General features: G+C 38.3%; 1 protein-coding gene across 1 annotated transcript in view; it reads left to right on the top strand.

Annotated features, from left to right (window-relative positions):
* Positions 1–21,995, top strand: part of BMPR1A (bone morphogenetic protein receptor type 1A) — a 104,665-nt gene that overhangs the window by 80,530 nt on the left and 2,140 nt on the right. The window contains exons 4-12 of the mRNA XM_072628565.1: positions 9,424–9,589; positions 12,169–12,271; positions 12,744–12,840; positions 13,498–13,597; positions 14,500–14,644; positions 17,444–17,636; positions 19,059–19,356; positions 20,276–20,451; positions 21,863–21,993. Coding sequence (XP_072484666.1) covers positions 9,424–9,589; positions 12,169–12,271; positions 12,744–12,840; positions 13,498–13,597; positions 14,500–14,644; positions 17,444–17,636; positions 19,059–19,356; positions 20,276–20,451; positions 21,863–21,993 — 1,409 coding nt within the window. The remainder of the gene's footprint in view (positions 1–9,423; positions 9,590–12,168; positions 12,272–12,743; positions 12,841–13,497; positions 13,598–14,499; positions 14,645–17,443; positions 17,637–19,058; positions 19,357–20,275; positions 20,452–21,862; positions 21,994–21,995) is intronic.

Below are 21,995 nucleotides of genomic sequence, written 5' to 3' on the forward strand. Positions count from 1 at the left end.
GACCAAAGCTAAGGTTATGTGGGCTGTTTTCAACCCCATCTTTATACCTTTCTTCTTCAGCTATTGTAATAAGCTCCATAATCTCCTTCTCCCTCCTAAATCCTCCTTCCCCCAATTAAGGGGGTTGGGGGTGGACCTTCAACAAATTAGCATAGTCAGCAAAACATTGGTCATGGCCAGACGTGAATTTCTCAGTCTGTACTTACATTCTCTTCACTCTTGTTGGTAGTGGATATCATGCTTTGTTATCTGTCCTCTGGAGTCATAGTTGGTAATTAATTGCATTGATAATGTTTTTAAGTCTTTCAAAATCATTTTTCTTCAAAATGTTGTGAATTGAATAGATTGTTTTCCTAGTCCTACTTCACTGTTTTCCTACTTCTACTTCACTGTACGTTGTTCATGCAAACTTACCAGGTTTCTCTGAATGCATCTGCATTGTTGGGTTCATGTGTAGCAATAATATTCCATTATATTAATATACCATAATTTGTTTTAGCCATTCTCCAAATTATGGGCAAACTCTTTCTTTTGGTTTTTTCTTTGCTCCAACAAAGTGCTGTTCTAAATAAATATTTTTGTACATGTAGATCCTTTCCCTCTTTCTTAGTTTTATTTGACTTAAATTAAATGGCTGATAAAAGTTTAGTGACCTTTGGGGTATAATTACATTTTACTTTCCAGAACAGTCCTAATTCGTAGTTCCACCAGTGGTGCCTCAGTATTTCTATCCTCCTGCAATTAACATTTAATGATTATTGTCATATTTGCCAATTTTATGGCTATTCAGTAGAACTTCAGTTTATTTAATTTGAATTTCTCTTCTTATTAGTGATTTGTAGCATTTTATATGACTGTTAGTAACTTTCTTTTCCTTTTTTGAGAAATCTCTTTCACATTCTATGTCTGTGACCATTTGTCTGCTAGAGAATAGCTTTTCATGTTATATATTTGAATAGTTCCTAGTACATCTAAGCTATGAAGCATTTATGAAAGAAATTTGCTGCAAAGATTGTTTCCCAGTTAACTGTTTCACTTTTAATTTTAACTGAATTGATTTTGTGTCAGAAATTTTTGATTTTACATGATCAGGAAGCTAGGTGGTACAGTGGATAGAATATTGAATCTGGAACAAGGAAGACTAAGGTCCAAATCCTGTCTCAGAAACTCCCTGTGTGAATGTGGACAAGTCACTGAACCTGTATCTGCCTCAGTGTTATCAGCTGTAAAATGGGGTTAGTAATAACTGTCTCCACAGTTGTTCTTAGGATCAAATGAGATGATATTTGTACATTCCTTTCCAAACCTGAAAGCTCAATATAAACTCTAGTTATTATTGTTGTTAATAATGAAAACTACTCCTATTGTCTTCAGTGATCTTTATCCCTTGTGTGGTCAAGAACTCTTGCTCTGTCCGTAGTTGTGAAGGACATCTTCTCCCTTGTTCCTTTAATTTGTTTATGATATGTCCTTTTCTATCTGTGTTTTGCATTCATTTAGCTTTACGTGGTATGAGATGTTAGTCTTAACCTAATTTCTGGGAAACTACTTTTCAGTTTTTCCAGTTGTTTTTGTTGAATAAGGAGTCTGTTGAAGTAGTTGGGATCTTTGGGTTTATCTAACACTATATTACTGTGTCGGTAATATATGCATCTTCATATTGTATACTTTCTGTTCCACTAATCAACTTTTCTATTTTTTACCCAGTAACATAGTTTTGATGGTTACTTCTTTGTAGCATGGTTTGAGATGTTTTTTATTTCAGAACCACTTTTTTATGTCAATTTTTGCATTACTTCCCTTGAGAATCTTCCTTCCCATGATTTTCCCCCTTAATTTTGTAAAATAACATTTTGGTAATTGGATAGGTATGGCACTGAAAAAATGAATTTAAGTAATATTGTTATTTTTATTGTATTTGCATCCCTCAACTGTGAATATCAAACATCTCTCCAATTATTTGCCTGCCTTTATTTATACTCTGTTCTTGTGTAGTTGTCATATAATTCCTGTGTGTCTTGGTAGTTAGACATAGTTTATATGTTTTGTATATATTTTAAATGGAATTTTTCTTTCTATCTCTTTTTGCTGGGTTTTGTTGGTAGAATATGGAATGGCTAATGATTTATGTGGATTTAATTTATGTTCTTCTACTTTGCTGTGGTTATTGTTCCAGTTAATTTTCTAGTTGACTCTTTGGGGTTCCTTAAGTGATCATATCATCTGCTGAAGGAGTTCATTTTGTTTCCTCTTTGCAGATGCTTAATTTATTTTACTTATTTTATGGTTAATATTTAGAGAACTCTATTGAATAATAAAGGTGACAGTTGACATTCTTGTTCTTCCCCGAGATTATCATAAAGACTTGAGCATTTCCTCATTACAGATACTCCTACCTCTTAATTTTGTTTAGATGTTATTCACCATATTAACGGTCTGTTAATTCCTCTTCCTTTTAATGTTTTTAACATGACTGTTGAATTTTGATGATAGCTATTTCTGCATTTATTGTTGTAATTAAATGATTTTGGTTTTGTTATTAATATGTTTTGTTTATAGCTTTCTTAATACTGACTCAATCTTACATTCCTGGTATTAAATCCAACCTGGCCCGGGTATAATCTTTGTGATACATTGATGTAGTTTTAATTTTTAAAAGTACATATGAAGTTTGGCATTGTATGACAAAAATGCCTTATTTGTGTCCTTTCCTGAACTTTCTCTTGTCTTACATGTGCTTTTTAAATGCTTTATTGATGCTATTTTCTTTTCCTTTCTTCTCTCCTCAGTCACTACCCACTAACTCCTCTCTTCCCCCGCCGAAACCCTCCATTATAACAAATTATTACAGTGCAGCAAAACATTTCAACACATTGGCCATATCTGAATTGCATGTTTCATTCAGCTTTAGTCTGTTATCGCCTCTGACCAGAGGTGGGCAGTGTGTGTCTTCATCAGTCTTCAGACATCATAATTGCTCATGGCATTGATTAGACTTTTGTGCTCTTTCCCAGTTGCTTTTTTTTTACATTTCTTATTATGGTCATCATGTAAATTTTTTTTTGTTCTGCTCCTTTTACTTCAGCAGCTGTTTATACTAGCCTTCCCAGATTTCTCTAATATTGTCATGTTTATCATTTCTTAATGTACAGTAATATTCCATTACATTCATCTGCTTCAATTTGGACAATTGCTCTCTGCTTATTGGGCACCCACTTTTTTTCCAAGTCATTACTACAACAAAAGTACTGTGATAAATATTTTTGTGCACGTGGTTCCTGTCATGATTCTGCTTTAAGTCCCTGGCTTTATTATCTGTTGTATAGTTCATTTAAGTACATAATGACTAAATTCTTTAATTTATTTAAGCCCATGTTATAGTTTTCATTACTCATTTAACTTCATTGCAGTATATGAAACCCATTTATAACACTCTCATTTCCAATTTGTCCCCAAGTCTTCAAATGGCAAAAGATTCAGACCTGAGGGAGTGACCCTGGTCATTGTAGGTGCTTCAGGACATTTCTGAACCAGTTGGTCTGTGCTGTATTATGCCAAGATAGCCAGGTGTAATACCAAAGGGAATGGTGGTTTTTTAAAATTTAAAACTACTTTCTAATTTAAGAAAACTATTTTTTCAATAGACCATCAAATAGATATCCAGCAAACATTCAGTTGCTAATAACTGAATAATAATAATGATTAATTAAATTATTAATTAAAATAATAACAGTATACCAGATAAAATAAGTGGTTAATTCCTTTACTCTCAGTTTCCTTTCTTTAATAATTTAGATCCAAAGTAAGATGCTTAACAATCATTAGTTCACACAGAAACAAAAGTGGAGTCTTTAAAAAAAATACTATATAGTTAATTTATCCTAAAGCCTTTACAATGTGCGCTATACTGTGCTATGTACTAGGGATTTCAAGACACAAACACGGTCTCTTCCCTCAAAGATGTTATGTTCTGTTGGAGAGAAATGTGTACACATAAAAGTAGAAAAATACAGAGTATCCTAAAAGCCTTGGTTCAGTTTTAAGCCTTTAAAAGATTAGGCCATTAAAGATCAAAACTTAACTAAAACTTTCAGAACACACTTTAAATGCAAAGTAAACAGAAAATCAGATCCAGGTGCCCCAGAAAAATCTTACTATTGGAGGGGGCACTTGAGCAGAGCCTTGAAGGAAACAGTAGGAAAGAGTACATTCTAGACATGGGGAACAGTCTGCAAAGGCTTGGAGACAGAGGAGAGGAATTTTTCTGTGCAGAGAATAGCAAATGAACCATTTGGGAGAGAATGTAAAGTTCATGGTAATCTGGACTCAGCCAGTGAAAGGTGATGGGAACCATGTTACCAATCAGACATTTCTAACTGGATTTCCAAAGACATCCAAAATAGAATTTGGTATCTCCCCCTTACCCTAGCCTACTCACTCCTCTTCCTAATCATTGTTTCTGTTGAGGGCATCACAATGTCTCTAGTCACTCAAGTTCTCAGTGTTGAAGTCTTCCTAAACCAGAAGTGGGGAACCTGTGGCCTCGAGGCCACATGTGGCCCTTGGGATCCTCAAGTGCAGCTCTTTGACTGAGTCCAAACTTCATAGAACAAATCCCCTTAATAAAAGGATTTGTTCTGTAAAGCTTGGGCTCCTCAGTCAAAAGGCTGTACCCAAGGACCTAGAAGGCCACATGTGGCTTTGGCCACAGGTTCCCCACCCCTGTAAAACTCTTCATTCTCATTCACACTCCTTCTCCCTATTGCCCACCCCCCAGTTGCCATGTCTTACTGATTTTTCCTCTGCAACATCTAGCTTCTGCTCCTTACATGATCACTCCTTAGTTCAGACTTCCAGCATGTCTTGTTTAAACTATTATAGTAGCCTCCTCCTTGGTGTCTCTGCCTCATATTCTTCTCTCTCCAGGTCCATCTCTTGCATATCTGTTGAACTGACATTCCTAATACACAGCTCTAAACCATGTCACTTTCTTGCTCAGAAAGTTCCAGGGGCTCTATAACATCTAGAATAAAATCCAAACCCTTGGTTTGGCATTTAAAACTTATCTCAGAAGCTTTAAGTAAATATATAAATACACACACATACACATCTACATACATACACATTTGTGTGATATAAATTGGTTGGTTGATTGTTGTCCTTTGTCTTTGAAGAGGACCAAAATGACATCACCATGATAAAGTGAAATTTCAGTGTGTGGCTGATCAGACCAATATGAGCTCAGAATGCTCTCCCTCAGGTTGGGCACAGATAGTCCATTTCAGTATTTGGGGTGGATATCCCAAATTTGCGTATCCTGCATTTACTTTGTGCTGTCTCAATTCTGTTTTGCTCAGAGAGCACAGCACCCTTTCTAATGTGGGCATGCCAGGCTGAGTGGCCCTGTACCAGTGTCTCCCATGTTGCACAGTCAAATCCAAAGTTCTTGAGAGAGACCTTGAGAGTGTCCTTGTATCATTTCTTCTGGTCACCATGTGATCACCTGCCCCATGCGAATTCTCCATAAAATAGCCTTTTTGGCAAGCACACTTTTGGCATTCAAACAACGTGATCAGCCCATTGGAGTTGTGCTCTCTGGAAGCATAGTTTGAATACTTGCCAGTTCAGCTTGAGCAAGGACTTCAGTGTCTGGTACCTTATCCTGCCAGGTGATCCTCAGAATCTTCCTAAGACAGTTCAAATGGAAGCAGTTCAGTTTCTTGGCATGGTGCTGGTAGACTGTCCATGTTTCACAAGCATGTAAAAATGAGGTCAGCACAATGGCTCTGTAGACCTTCAGTTTGGTAGTCAGTCTAATACCTCTTCTCTCCCAAACTTTTCTTTGGAGCCTCCCAAACACTGAACTAGCTCTGACAATACGTCCATCAACCTCATTGTCAATGTGTACATCCCTGGAAAATACACTACCAAGGTAAGTGAATGTATCCACAACACTCAAAACTTCTCCATTTGTTGTAACCGATGGTTCCATGTATAGGTGATGTGGTGGTGGCTGATGGAGCACTTGTGTTTTCTTGGTGTTAATTTGGTTAGGCCAAAATTAGCACAGGTAGCAGAGAATTGATCCATACTTTGTTACATCTCAGCTTCAGAGGCTGCATTGAGTGCACAATCATCTGCAAACAGAAAATCATGCACCAACACTCCCTCCACTTTGCTCTTGGCTTGTATCCTTTTCAAATTGAAGAACTTGCCATCAGTACAGTAGTTGACCTTGAGTTCATCCTCATTGAAAGCATTTGTCAACATGGCTGAAAATATCATGCTACAAAGCTTGGGAGCAAGCACACAACCCTGTTTCACTTCATTGGTAACTGGGAAGGCACAAGAGCATTGTCCTTTATCCAGAACCCAGGCAAACATACCATCATGAAATTGATGTACAATATTGATTAACTTGTCCGAGCAACCAATTTTGACATAATTTTCCATAAGCCCTCGTGACTAACAGTGTCAAAGGCCTTGGCCTACAAACGTTGTGTACAAACCTCTGTTCTGCTCCTGGCATTTTTCCTGGAATTGTTGGGCAGCAAACACCATATCAGCTGTTCCCTCGGCCTTTTCTAAAGCCACAATGGATCTCAGATATATGCCTATCTTCCAGGTGAAGGATCAGCCTTAAGGAGGACTCTATCAAGAATTTTGCCAGCAGTGACTAAGAGAGAGATCCTCCTGTGATGGTCGCAGGACAATCTATTCCCTTTACCCTTACAGAGATGGACAATGGAGGCATCCTTGAACTCCTGGGGGATAACCACATCTTGCCATATAACCTGGAAAATTTCATTCAGCTTTTGTACGAGCAGTGGTGCCCCTACCTTGTAAATCTCAGCTGGAATAGAATCAGCACTAGGTGCTTTGCCACATGAAAGGAGCGTAAGGGTCCTCAGAACCTCTTCTTCAGTTGGAAGTTCAGCTAAGGAGGGATTCACTTGAACCTGAGGTAGATGGTCAGTGGCCTCAGCATTGATTTATGATGGTGAGAACACTAGGGAGGCATTCAGCCCATCTCTCTAGGATCATGTCCTTATTACTAATCAATGTGGCTCCATCAGCACTGAGTAGTTGTGGTGCACCATAGGTTTTTGGATTGTTACTAATCAGCATAAAACTGAATTTCATCTGCCTTCTTACTAAGCCAGGAATTGTGCATCTCTCTAAGCTTTGCTTATACTTTGCTTTTGATGGAATTAAATGCTGTCTTCTTGGAGGTAGATGAACTATCCTGCTGGTAAATCCTGTGGAGTTCTCACTTTTCATTTAGCAGCTTCTGAATTTCCCCATCATTTTCATCAGGTCAGTCTTGGTGTTTGCAAGTGTTCTGACTCAGATGAGCAAATGCAGTGCTGTACACCAAATCTCTGAAAGCTGCCCCCTCCTTTTCTGCTCCATTGTTGCCCATTGTATGTTGGCTCAACTTTCCCTCCAAGTCAGCAACAAACTGTTCACGCTCAGAGAAGAGCTCTAATTTGTTGACATTAATTCTTCTGGTAATTATTTTACCTTGGGAGCGGCGCTTTTGATGAATGTGAATATTTAGCTTGGAAAGGATAAGTCAGTGATCAGTCCAGCACTCTGTTCCACACATTGCCTTTGTCACTCTCACATCTTGTCTGTCTCTTCTCCTTACAATCACAGTCTGTTAGATGCCAGTGTTTGCTGCGAGGGTGCATCCATGAAGTTTTATTGCATTTAGGTAAATGGAAGATAGTGTTGGTGATGAGAAGGTCATGCAGTGGACAAGTCGTCAGCAGTAAATGACCATTGCTGCTGCTGTTTCCAACTCCATTCCTCCCTAGGACTCCCTGCCAAGTCTGGTAGTCTGAGCCTACTCTAGCATTAAAGTCGCCCAGAATTATAAGCTTGTCCACCTTTGGCACATTGATGATAAAGGTCTCTAGGTCTTCATAAAATTTTTCTTTGACTTTATCAGGGTTTGTCATGGTGGGAGTATAGGCACTGATGATGGTGGCATGGCATTTTCCTGCGAGTTGTAATCGCATTGTCATGAGCCTGTCATTCACTCCTTTTGGCAGGCATAGCAGCTTACTGATTAGATTAGTTTTGATTCCAAAACCCATGCCAGCTTCATGGCGTTCCTCTTCACTGCTCCCATTCCAGAAAAAGGTGTATCCAGCTCCAGCTTCAGTAAGCTAGCCTTCATTTGCTGACCTTGTTTCACTCAAGGCTGCTATTTGGTTGCGATACCTGTTGAGTTCTCTTGCAACAAGAGCAGTTCTTCTTTCAGGTCTACTGAATTTTGTGTCATCTATTAGTGTGCTCATGTCCCGTGTGCCAATGGTGAGTGGAATCATCTTTGCAGATGTTTTTGAACATTTTGTACATTTTTTTGTGTATTTCAATTGTATAGTGGGATTCCCTGCCTGCCACGGTAATCAGGCCAGGGTTGGGTAAGCAGACAATGTTTAGGGCACCTTTGCTAACCCCCTTCCTCACACTAGGAGGTGAGCAGTGTGATCCTTAAAAGGCTGCTCAGACACCCAGGGGGCTGCCAAGTCCCACTACTGCTTCTAGTGAGAAATGACCCTGTGGCCTGGGCTGCCTGTGTGCAGGGTTGTGACTACAGCTCCCAGTGTTTCTGCACTTGCTGCTTCATCGCTTGCCTGTTGCCACATTACTTTGAGGCATAATAGTGAAGTGGTATGGGTGATGTCTTTTGATTCGTGTTTTCGGTGTCTAACCAAGCTCTGAGTGCTTCACATCACCTGCTTCATCTGCCTTCATGGCCTTTGGAACAAATTGTTCTCATCCACCCATTCCAACAGAGGAAGTCTTCACATTCTTGGGGTAGACATCCCCCTAACTCACCAATGGATCTGAGAACTCTTGGTTACCCTCAACCTGCTTTGGCCCGTCTGCCGAAACGGTTTACTGGAATGTGGCCACTGCACATGCTGCAGCTTCTTGCAGCCACAGGTGAGAGTTAGGTGGAACAGGTGGACACCAAAGGTGGAAAGAGGCCCGAAAAGGGCTCGGCAGCCATCACACCAAAGGTACTAGTCCTCCCTGAACATACCCTACACCCCGTGATATAAACATGATATAAATAACATAATATAAAAACATGTCAAAGAAATCTTTAATTTATCTAGATAACTTATTTGCCTCTCAGTTGCAATAAGAATTATTTTTAGATTACTCTAGACTCTATACTGTGCTATAAGTGTCTTGGTGAAACTTAATAAACATTTTGGAGCAAAATTCCCAACTTAACAGAATGTAGTCATATCTTTGAAAGATTCATTTTTAATGGCTTGAAAGGAATTGTTTTTATCTAAGGTCAAATGTTATATTATTCTGATAAAGTAGTTTGAAAATATTAATAACCAGTTCAAATGATTTTCTAAAATGTTTATAATTCTCTTATATGTTAATATGCAGGACAGAATCCAGATAGTAGATTCCTTCATGGTACAGAAATGAAGTCAGACCAAAATCAGAAAAAGGAGGAAAATGGAGTAACCTTAGCACCAGAGGATACTTTGCCTTTTTTGAAGTGTCACTGTTCAGGACATTGCCCTGATGATGCTATTAATAACACATGCATGTGAGTATTATGTGTAAGAGGTTTTATAGTGGCAGTGATAATGCTAGATACAAAATACTGTAGTTTGCTCACCTATTCTAAGGACTTTTTAAGTAAATAGACTAGTAACAGTTAATTTTACATGATAGCTTTCATCTTAGAAGATACAAAATGCTTTCTGTTTTGCATATAATAGAGCATGTTGCTTAGGGAGTAAGTACTCCCTTTCTCTTCTCCCCTCCTCCCTTTTTCTTCTCCTTTCTCCTCCTCTCTTTTACCCCTCTTTCTTTTTCTCTCTTCCTCTCCTTCTTTCTCCCTCTGCCTTCCTCCTCGCTATCTGGTCCAGGCTGGAAGTACAGCAGCCATTCATGAATCTGAACCCTACCACTGAGCGTCATGGAAACTTTGACCTGTTCCATTTCTGGCCTGGGTTTTTTCACCTTTCCTTACAGATTTTGCCTTGCCCTCCCCTCCCCCAAACCTCTGGGGCTCACTTGTTGTTAAATTTTGTGTAGATACCTGATTGACTTAGCCATACTGTATTCAGAATTCAAAAACTCATACACCTCACCAGCCTCATCCTCCTCAGTAGTAGGAATTATAGGCAAATACCACCAAAGGCACCTGTTTTCTTACATAAACATCATAATTGATTTGAGTTCAGTCCCTCTGCTTGAAACCCACTAGCCATGTGGCTTTAGGGGAAGCCAATCTCTGAGAATCTTTGTTTTCTCATCTCTAAGCAGAATAATCCTTAGACTCCCTACTTCACAAGACAGTTGTAAGGAAAGCTGTGGGCAAGTTACAGTGTACCACATGAATATGGGTTGTTATTATTAATAGATTTTTGAAGGGAAATAAAAGGAGTCTAGTATTTTCAACTCATTAGGCTGCACCTGAAAATATATTAAAAGGGCCTTTTGCGTTACCCTCCAAAAAGAATTCTAGTGTGCCTGTTTTTAGAAACTTGCCAGACTTTCATGTTAAATCTTATTAAGCCTGAGTTTGCATGTCTCTGGAGTAGAATAAGACAGGTGACTTCACTGGTATGGGAAATGCTCTTCACCAACTCGGCATGCTACCTTCTCTGCCTCTGATGACCTTCCAGTATTGTCTTGAGTTCTCAGAGGTACAAAAACTGGCTCAAAATCCCTCAGTTACCACATGTTACAGGCAAAATTTGACCCAGTTTAAGGCCAGCTCTCTGTCTAGTAGACCAGAGGTGTCAGACTCACTGCCCTAGTGCTTCGGAAAAAAGATGAAGAGGAAATGGAGAAATGTGTTCCAAAATAAATAGAATACAGTACAATCTAGATAACATTCTGTGCAGTTTTCTGAGTCACTGTGCAGCCAAAGGGATCAATTCTATTTGAGTTTGGCACTATTGTATTAGGCCACACTATCTCTTACATAGGTCAGACTTAGCTAAATAGTTGTTTTTTTTTTTTTTATCACATAAGCCTAAGACATAAATGAAAATGGTCATAGAAACCAGAATTTCTTTGGGGAGAGGATTATAGTCCCTGTTATTCTAAAAAAAAAAAAAAAAAAAAAAGAAAGAAACTGACCGTAACCATGTACAGACTCTTTTGGCTACTCCTCAGCCAGCCTGTCTCAGCTCAGTTCAGGGAGGACCCAGAGTAATGGATTCTCACTTTCTCCCAAATGAGGCTGGAAGGAAAAAGGTACAGGGATGAACTCATTGATTAAGTGAGTGCTGTATGATTTTAGATGTGCTGATGCAAATAAATTGTTCCGTGAAGTTATAAATGCAAAAGGAAAACCTTGCTAAGGCATCCTATGTAAATCAGGCTTTTGAGCTGCCCAGCTTTACTGGTTTGTTGGCTTTTTACATCTTAAAGAACAAGTTAGTTGAATACCATGTTCTTAAAAGTTGTATAATTCTGTTTGGATTTTGATTGTGAATGAATTGTCAAATTTAAGGTATTTGGTTTTCACTGAGTATTAGAATATTTTATTGATAGTACCAGAATTCTTTGCTGCCTCTGGTCTGTCTTGTGCTTGTTGCACTGCCTTTGGCTTGTCTGCCCCCTGGTGGTGATTAGCTTTATTTTGTGACTGAGTAGGCAGCCTCTTTCTGAGAATCCTTCCGAGTTCGATGGCGAAAGCTACCCAGAGAGCTCCTTCTCACCAGCTTTTCATAAAATCAACTTGTATTTTCTGTTGCCCGTATTTTCTGCACTAAACAGATTCTTCCATAAAAAATTAGTATTGTTCAAAGACATTCTGAGCTGCCAAGGGTGTAATTTTTTTCTATTAGATTAGATATTAGATATGCTTTCTTACTGAGTCAGTGTGGGGGCATAGATTGTACTCCATGTCTAGAAATTTGCATCCTAGTCCTGGTTCAACTATTGGTCTGATTTTGCCTCATGGATGCTGTTGGTCTTAATTCAGACAAAGCTGGAGAGTGTTTTTACCTGGCCACTTTGTTTTTAAGTTTACCTAGGATGCCTGTGTAAATACTGCTCATTCAGTAGATAGTAGAGGTAGATAGTAGAGCTAAGGGCAATGTACAATCTCATTGAAGCCCAGTGAAATTAGTACATTTTGAGCACACATTTTTGCATTTCTTTCAGAACTAATGGTCATTGCTTTGCCATCATAGAAGAAGATGATCAAGGAGAAACTACATTAGCTTCAGGCTGTATGAAGTATGAAGGTTCAGATTTTCAGTGCAAGGTAAGATCTAATTTGAGACCTATGAGATTAGATTATTCAGCAAGCTGCCATCTTGAAAACAGTGATGAGAATTGAATGAATGTGTACAAATGAACTATGCACAGATTAAATAGGAAATAATTCAAAGAGGAAAGGCACTAAAATTAAGAGGGACTGGGAAAGGCTTCCTGTAAAAACTAAGATTTAAATCTATAACCTCACTTTATTTATACCTGGTATTCTATCAGGACTGATAGGAGAATATAGGATCCTATTGTGGTGTTTCCTGAGCTACAGTGTAATATTTCAGCCAAAATTCAGCTGAATTTTCCTTTTCTACCATGTCTAGTATTTGTGTCTTGGCACAAATAATCACTTCATTTATTCATTTTTTGGTACAGATATTTCCAGAACTGTGATAATGAAATCTGTGGAATACATGATCTGCTTAACATTTGAAACATTGATACTTTTCACACTTTTCCTTCTCCAGGATTCACCAAAAGCTCAACTGCGGAGGACAATTGAATGTTGCCGAACCAATTTGTGTAACCAATATTTGCAGCCTACACTACCCCCTGTTGTTATAGGTAGGTTAATTGACTCGAGAAAGAGTACAACCTAAATGTTCTAATTTTAAATGTTATACACAGTGCCTTTTGTTAATAAATGGAATACCCTTTATCATTATGCCATGTACTTGAAGACCAGTGTGTTCACTGCATTTGAAAGTTGTTAACTATTAGCAGATTTCTCAGTGATCAACTTTTATGCTTTCTCAATCTTGGAGACTTTTCAGTGTTACCAAATTAATATGTTCATAGGTATATGGGATATCAAATTAAAAAAATTCTCCTTTGTTCCCTAAGAAAGCTTTGTATACAGGTTCAGCTTTTCTTCACTGTGATACCAGTATCTTCTATGAAATAAGAATTAAATCACACAGGCTGTGCCGTTCAAGTGCCCTAATCTGTCAACAGATAGTTCAGTTTTTATTGCCTTTTTGTTTAATAAATACATTTCAAAAGAAATATCAGAAATTGGGGGAAAGAAACATGAGGCTATTAACAGTGATCTTTTTTTTTTCTTAAACTGATGCTGTGTCATTGAAATATAATGCTGTCTTCGGAACATTCCAAGTATTTTTTCTCAAAATCAGATGTTATAAAAATTGAAAAGACTGCGTTGACTGTAAAGTAATATCCTCTTGAGGCTCTACCACCAGTGTTTTTTATGATTTGTTTTAGGTCCATTTTTTGATGGCAGTGTTCGTTGGCTAGCTGTCCTTGTCTCCATGGCTGTGTGTGTAATTGCTATGATCATCTTCTTCAGCTGCTTTTGTTACAAGTAAGAACAGTGCTTTATTAATAAGATTGAAGTAGATTGCTATTGTCCTTGATAAGAAAGACTAACACTTTAATGTGGTCTAATTATTTTAGATAATGTCATTGTGAAAGAGACAAGAGACATGAGTTGAGAAACTCTTTATATTACTTTGCATTTCCCCCCTTTTTTCTCACATGGGAAGGTTCTGCATCCCCAACTCCTTTATCAGGTCATTGAGGGCTTCTTCTCCTGTGCCCCACAAGTGACTGACATAGTTTGGCTTTGAAGTTGTCATGTATTGCAGAAGAAACGATTCCTGCCAGACTTCTCTGCTCCTCTCTACTCGTGAATGCTTCCAATTTTCTCATTACTCATTGTCCTTCCTTACATGTAGATTAGTAGTTTTTCCATAGAATCTACTCACATTGTAAGTTTTTAAGTGATTTTTGGCTTCAAAAATACCTGTTTATAATCTTTTGTAGATGATGGTGGTTATTTTGAATGTCACTGGGTATTTAAATCCTGTTTTAAGAATTTTATTCTAACATACCTTTCTTTTTATTTTCAATCAGCTTTTAATGTATTTTCTAAATTTTACCCCTTTAACCCCCTTCTACTGTTGAATTTTTTAAAAATATTGCAAATTGAATCTGCAGCATGGAAAATTTAGATAGCACATAACTGGTATTCTCTAATGAGAACTTTAAAGTGTTAGAATGACTTACTAAAGGGGAGCCTGCCCTTACTACACTAACACTCCTTTGAAGTATTTTTTACAATAAGATGGACTCCCATACACAGGGCTAACTTACCTGGATATGTTTTTGTCTGAAAGCAGGAGGAGAGAATAAACCTGAGAGACTTTCAGAACTTATAATTCAGTGTGCACTATTTTTTATTTAGCATTATTGTCCTTTTTTAAGGCACTATTGCAAAAGAATAGCAAGAAGCCGTTGCTATAATCGTGACCTAGAACAAGATGAAGCTTTTATACCAGTTGGAGAGTCATTGAAAGACCTTATTGACCAGTCACAAAGTTCTGGCAGTGGATCTGGACTGCCTTTGCTGGTAAGTATATTGTTTTCCCTCATTCTTCAGTAGTGTTACTGTTGAGTAAAGCATTTACACCAGTTTACCATGTCTTCACAAAAAATAATGCATGTTTACACATACATTTTGTATTTGGTAGATTTGCTTTTGCTAATAGGCAAAATTTTCTTACATCCAAACCCATGGGCATTCACCCTATTTTATTATAATGAAATTTTATTAAAATAAATTCATTGGTTTCTAAGGACCCTTATCTCACAAAATTTTGTGATCTGTGATTCTGTGATATGTGAAACTTAGTCCCAGACTTTAGTATCTGAAGAGGAAACACATGATAAAACTGTCTGTCTGTGGTAAAAAACAGCTCCTCCAGATTCAGTTTGCTGATGATTCTTAGCTTTATCTTGGACGTAGTTTCCCTTCTCACTTCCAGTTTCACATTTACAGATGCATATCAGAGATTTCAAACTTGATGTCCCACGGTAATGGCCAAAACAGAACTCATTATCTTTACCCCAGAAACCTTCCTCTTTTCCAAACTTTCTTGTTCCTTTCAGAGGCAACACTGTGTTCTCAGTTTCTCAGACCGGCAAAGCTAGGTGTCATCCTCAGTTCCTCACTCTCTCTTGCCCTGCATATCTGATCTGCTGCCAAGCTCTGTCTTTTGCCTTTGTAACACTTCTTGTGCCAAAAACATCCCTTGCTGTCCCCTGGCAGGCGCTTAATACCTCATACTTGCACTATTCTGTTTACCCATGGAGGTGGGACAGAAGAACAAACTCCTTGTAACAAACATAGTCAAGCAAAACAAATTCCCTTATTGGCCATATACAAAAATATGTCTCATTCTGTGTTTCAAGAAGTTCAAGACTTCTCTGCCAGGAATATATTCCTGATCATCAGTCTTCAGGAATCACGGTTGATTGTTACATTATTTAGAGTTCTTAGGTCTTTCAAATTTGTTAATTTTCGTAGCGTTGTTGTTATAGTGTAAATTATTCTCTTTCTTCTCCCTTCATTCTGCATCAGTCCATATCTATCTATCTATCTATCTATCTATCTATCTATCTATCTATCTATCTATCTATCTATCTATCTATCTATCTACCTATCTATCTGCCTATCTATCTATCTGCCTATCTATCTATCTGCCTATCTATCTATATCTTCCCAGGCTTATCCGAAACTGTATCATATCTAATTTCTTAAAGGAATTCAGTAGTATTTCATTATATTTATATGCCAAAATTTGCTTGTCCCCTCAATTGACGGCCACCTCCTTAGTTGTAGTTCTTTGCTACTACAAAAAGAGGTGTGGTGAATATTTTTGTACTATAGGACCTTTGATCTCCTTGGGGTATAGACTTACTTCTCTTACTAGGTCAAAGGATAGGTCATTCATTAGTTGGGAAATATCTCTTATTCTTATAAATTTGATTCCATTACTTCTTTATCTTGAAAATGAAACCATTATTAGAAAAATTTGTCACAAAATTTTCTCTAATTAACTCTTTCTCTTCTAATCTTAGCTGCATTTGATTTGTTTGTACAAAACTTTTCAATTTTTTGCAATTCCAATTGTTTATTTGATCTTCTAGGATCCTCTCTGTCCTTTGTTTGGGTGATATTCTTTTTTAAAAAATAAATTGTTTTTGGTTTTCAACAGTCACTTCCATAAGTCTTAAATCTTCTCCCCTTCCCTTCCTTCTCCCTCTCTGAAATGGCATGCAGTCTTATATGGGTTCTACATATGTTTTCTTATTAAACACATTTTCACATTAGTAATGTTGCATAGAAGAATTAAAATGAATGGGAAAAATCAAGAGAAAAATCAAAGCAAATCAAAACATAACACAAGAGAAAATAGTCTGCTTCATTCTGTGTTCTGATTCAATTGTTCTTTCTCTGGATGTGGATGGCGTTTTGCCTCAAGAATCCTTTGGGAATGTTTTAGGTCCTTGCATTGCTGTGAAATGACAAGTCTATCAGAAACAGTCCTCGCACACTGTGGCTGTTACTTTGTACAATGTTCTCCTGGTTCTGCTTATTTCACTCAGCATCAGTTCATATAAGTCCTTCCAGGCCTCTCTGAAGTCCCTTCTGTTCATCATTTCTCATAGCACAATAGTATTCCATTACATTAATATACCACAACTTGTTCAGCCATTCCCCAATTGGTGGGCATCCCTTCAATTTCCAGTTCTTGGTCACCACAAAGAGAGCTGCTATAAATATTTTTGTGTATGTGGGACCTTTTCCCATTTTTATGATCTTTTTGGTATACAGTTCTAGAAGTGATATTGCTGGATCAAAAGGTGTACACATTTTTGTAACCCTTTGGGCATAGTTCCAAACTGCTCTCCAGAATGGTTGTATGGGTGATGATGCGTTCTTCCCCAACCATAAATCTGTGAGATCTTTCTTGCTACTCTACATTTATACATAGGCTACATATCCATTTGGAGCTTATCTTAGTTTAAGGTGTCAGCCTAAATCTAATTTCTACCAAAATGTTGTCTAGTTTTCCTAGCAGTTTTTGTTAAGTCATGACAGTAAATAGTTTTCCTTGAGTTTATTGAATGCTCGGTTATTAGTTTCTTTTGCTTTTGGATAAATTATGCATTATGTTTTCTTTTTATTTGATGTCATTAATATTTCATGAGCTCAGTATGTTATCATTCCTAATAATATCAGCACCTAGCTGACATTTTAGTTGACCTTTACACTTTGGCAGGCAAATCAACTTATTAGTTTTAATTTAAATTCTTTTGTTCAAGGTATTAAAAAATACACCAAAACAATTTTTTCCCCTGACAGGTTCAACGAACTATTGCCAAGCAGATTCAGATGGTTCGGCAGGTGGGAAAGGGTCGCTATGGAGAGGTGTGGATGGGGAAATGGAGGGGTGAAAAGGTGGCAGTTAAAGTGTTCTTCACCACTGAAGAGGCCAGTTGGTTTCGGGAAACGGAGATCTATCAAACTGTTCTAATGCGTCATGAGAATATCCTTGGTAAGCAAATTTGACATTGGAAGAAAAAATATTGAGTCAAGTTTTGGAGAGGCATAGTAGTTAACTAATGATGAAATGTGGAAGTACTTTAAAATTTAAGTATGTAATATTTGTAACTTCTTTGACCTTATTATTGTTTCATATCTTTGTTATGTAGAAAGTACTGTGTGGAGATTTTTAACCTCACGTCTTCATGATGTATGATGGTTCCATTTTGACATCTTTTTTGATTTCCATGCTCTGGGGTCTTAATGGAACCTACTGACCGCAAGGAGCAAACTGGAAAAGCAAGATAAATGAGCAGAAGGAAACTGAGCTCAATTCAGGGCTCATTCTTTTCACGTATCTCATGGTTACTTATAGGAATGGCCCCAAATCCTATCTTAGGTTGCCTTTTTTTTTTTTTAAACAAAGCAAACTAAGCCTCATGGGAATGTCAGAATTAGAAGGAATCTTTTGCCATTAGTCCAACCCACACTTGAACAGAAGAGCCAGAAATGGACCTCTCACTTCTACCTGAATGCCTCCAATAATGGTGTACTCAGGGTTCTCCTAGGCAGTTTGACCTACTTTTGGACATTTGTTTGTCAGGAAGCTCTTCCTCATATGACTCTCTGGTCTGTCTCTGCAGCTTCCATGCCTTCTTCCTGTCTCTTCTCTGGAGCCAAACACACCAAGACTCATCCCCTTTCCTACTTGATAGGCCTTCAGATACTTTAAGGTGGTGATCATGTCATTCCCTTTGGCTTAGCATCCTGAGTGGCCTTATTTGATCCTTAGGATTTTAGTTTCCTTCACTATCCTTAATACTACTACCCTTCTCTGGACATAGTCCATCTTCTCAGTGTTCTTTCTAAACAGTGGTGCCCGGATTGTGTCTGTGGCTGAGGAAGCAGGAGCTTCCCCTCCCCCATTTTTTACCCTGCACATTATGAATGCAACCTGAGACAGGATTCCCTTTTTGGCCAGCCATTTCACCTAAATCCTGCACTTCTGCAAGTGAATTTGCTTATAGTTCAACTTGATTCTTTTCTTGCTATACTTCTCTCATAGTCTTAAGGGAAGCTTTTGTTTAGGAAGATAGATTTCCCCAGATCTTCATGAAGTAGGTAACTTTAGCCTTTATTATAAAAGTATGCTGAATTTCACACGGGAGGATGTTGTAGACTTGGCAAGGCCATTTTACAGGGGACAGAGCCAGGAAGATCCTGGGAGGTTAAAGCATCAGAGACAGGATCTTGAACCCCAGCCTATGATTCCAAGCTAGTGCTTCACCATATTGCCCATCATATTGTGTAGACATTCAGTGATGGGAAGCAAATGTTTTTGTCAGAGATTCATGCATCCAGCAAGAGTTGAATTTCAGTTACCTTCTGGGAAGTCAAAACCAGCTCATCAAACTTGTGCTTCATTTATCGACAGGTTTTATCGCGGCTGACATCAAGGGCACAGGCTCTTGGACACAGTTGTACTTGATCACTGACTACCATGAAAACGGATCTTTGTATGACTTCCTGAAATGTACCACTCTGGACACTAGGGCCTTACTCAAGTTGGCGTATTCAGCTGCTTGTGGTCTGTGTCATCTCCACACAGAGATTTATGGTACCCAAGGAAAGCCAGCAATTGCCCACCGAGACCTGAAAAGCAAAAATATCCTGATCAAGAAAAATGGGAGTTGTTGTATTGCTGACTTGGGCCTCGCTGTGAAATTTAACAGGTAGTTTGTACTTGAGGATAAGAGTCTTCGTGCTTCAGAGGAGAAGGGTCTTCTTAGGTTCCCAGGGATGTGATTCAGAAACACTTGTATAGATGCTTATGTGTCTTTTCAGTGGCAGCGCCCTGTTCATCATAGGGCTCTCCCTTCTCTGTCTTGGAGGAGCCAAGACTGTGTTCAAGAATTTGTCTTTATGGCTGCTCAGCTGCTACTTTAGTTTCTTGTTTTTCTGTGTGTGTGTGTGTGTGTGTGTTTTAATGTAAAACTTTAAAAGTAGTCCTTTTATTTGGGGTTTAGTTGAGCTAAAGTAGTTTCCCTTCTTGCCATCTGACAAATGTGGGTTTCCTTTTTCTTTTCTTCACAAATGATACCTGGATCAAAAGTCGACATATTAACATTAAGTAAAAGGAAAATAAGAGGTGACTTAAGTTTCCAACTAAGATTCCGTAATCAGGTGTTAAAAAATTGGAAAAAAATAACTTCCATCCAAGTGGAGGTGACAAATGTGAAGGGCTGATAGGGCACTTCTTTTTTTAAATGTGACCATTGAGGGAATTTATTGTGCTTGACTCTGCCTTTTTATAACAGGGTAGTGTTTTTCTGACTTTCTTAGTGGGATGTGGGGCAGGGTAGGAGGGAGAGAAGGTAAAATTTTGTGAAAAAAAATTAAAAAGAAAATAGCTTTAGTTTGAAACCATATGCTTAATCAACAGAGACCCATACACATGGTATCCTAAAGGTCAAATATGGGAAATAGAGCAGTAACATTATTACATTATGTAACTGCATTTTTCTGTATAGTAGATAATTGAATCTACCTGTGTGAACTTCGTTGTATTTTCACAAATTAACTTTAAGAAAATGGAAAGTAAATATATTTGTACTGCCCTCTGACTTTGTGGTGGTTTTTTCTTTCTTTCAGTGATACAAATGAAGTTGATGTCCCTTTGAACACTCGAGTAGGTACAAAGCGTTACATGGCCCCAGAAGTGCTTGATGAAAGTCTAAATAAAAATCACTTTCAGCCATACATCATGGCTGACATCTATAGCTTTGGACTGATCATGTGGGAGATGGCTCGTCGCTGTGTCACAGGTGGTGGGTATTTGTGTGATGCTGCCAGGAGATAAACAGCAGGCCATACCTGTTCAGATTATATAATTAGAAAATCTTTATTATATTTTTTACTTGAGGAGAAATGGATTTATTGAATTAAAGGAAATTGCACTAGACATTTTGGAGAAGAGATGCTTTGGGAATGGGTCAGAACTTTTGTTGAAGAAGAAAAGAAAAGTCTTTTAGCTGGGAGGAGGTTAAGGGTAGTACAAAGAGTCCTGGAACTGGGTTCAAATCCTGGCTCTGCCCTTAGAGCAGTTACTTGCTCCAGATGTTGCATAGAAATAGATACTTGAATTAGGCCTCAAAGGAAACTAGGGAGCCTAAGAAGCACAGAGGTGAAGGGAGAGGACCTTGTAGGCATTGGGGGCAGCCTGCTCAAGGGAATCAGTAGGGGAAATGCAGTGTTGGGTGTGGAGGTTGGGATGAAATCTCTTTTGGATCATAGTGTATATGGAAAGAGAGCAGAGGGTCATCAGGCTGGAAAGGTGGCACAGGGTCAGGTTGTGAAGGACTTGTAATGCCAGACAGAGGAGCGTAGCTGTCTCGGGTGTAATAGGCAGAACAAAGATGTGGGTAGGTTTGTACTTTAGGAAAACCTCTGACAGATGTGTAAAGAATGGATTGGAGTGGGCAAGCAGAGCAGTTACGATGTTATTGCACTGCAGTTCAGGTGAGAGGTAATGATGGCCTGAACTATGGTGGTGACTGTGTGAGCAGAGAGATATAAAGGTTCTTAGGGGGTGGTGATAGACACAAGATTTGGCAGGTGATTGTCAAATGCGGAATGAGAGACAGGAAGGGAGGAGGGCACAGAATTTAGGAATCTGAGTAACTGGAAGCTTGATGGTACCTCTGGAAGAGGATTGGGTTTGGAAGTGAAAGTTATGTTTTAGATGTGTTAAACCTGAGATGTCATGGAACATCCAGTTTGGATTATGTGTGGCTTGAGCTAACACAAACAGTAACAGAATAGAGAGATCTTGGAGTCTTCAGCATAGAACAATAATTAAACCAATGGGAGCTGATGAGCTCATCATGGGAGCATAGAGGGAGAGAAGATGAAAAGACCCAGAACAGAATATTGGGATGCATCCCAAGAATACTCCCAAAGGAACCCCTTAAGGTCCTTTCTGGTTTTGCTATTTTTTGATTATATGAAGTAAATTAGAAGATAAGTGAAAGAATATCTGTAACAAATATTTTCTAGAGAAACTGTAAACATTTGCACTAAATTCAAGTTAACCTTGATCTGTAGTTTTACTGTTATACATTGTCATGTAGAAGTTGAACTAATGAAGGTTAACTCAATGTAGTTACTTTATGGTAGATTTATCAGTTCTGTTTGTCTGCTGCCGCTCAAGAGATCTGGATTTTTTTCTCCCTATTACAGGCATTGCAGAAGAGTACCAACTGCCCTACTACAATATGGTACCTCATGATCCTTCCTACGAAGATATGCGTGAGGTTGTATGTGTTAAGCGACTGCGCCCCATCGTGTCCAACCGATGGAATAGTGATGAAGT

This window comes from Notamacropus eugenii, chromosome 1 (genome assembly GCF_028372415.1).
Source record: "Notamacropus eugenii isolate mMacEug1 chromosome 1, mMacEug1.pri_v2, whole genome shotgun sequence".
Lineage (NCBI taxonomy): Eukaryota > Metazoa > Chordata > Mammalia > Diprotodontia > Macropodidae > Notamacropus > Notamacropus eugenii.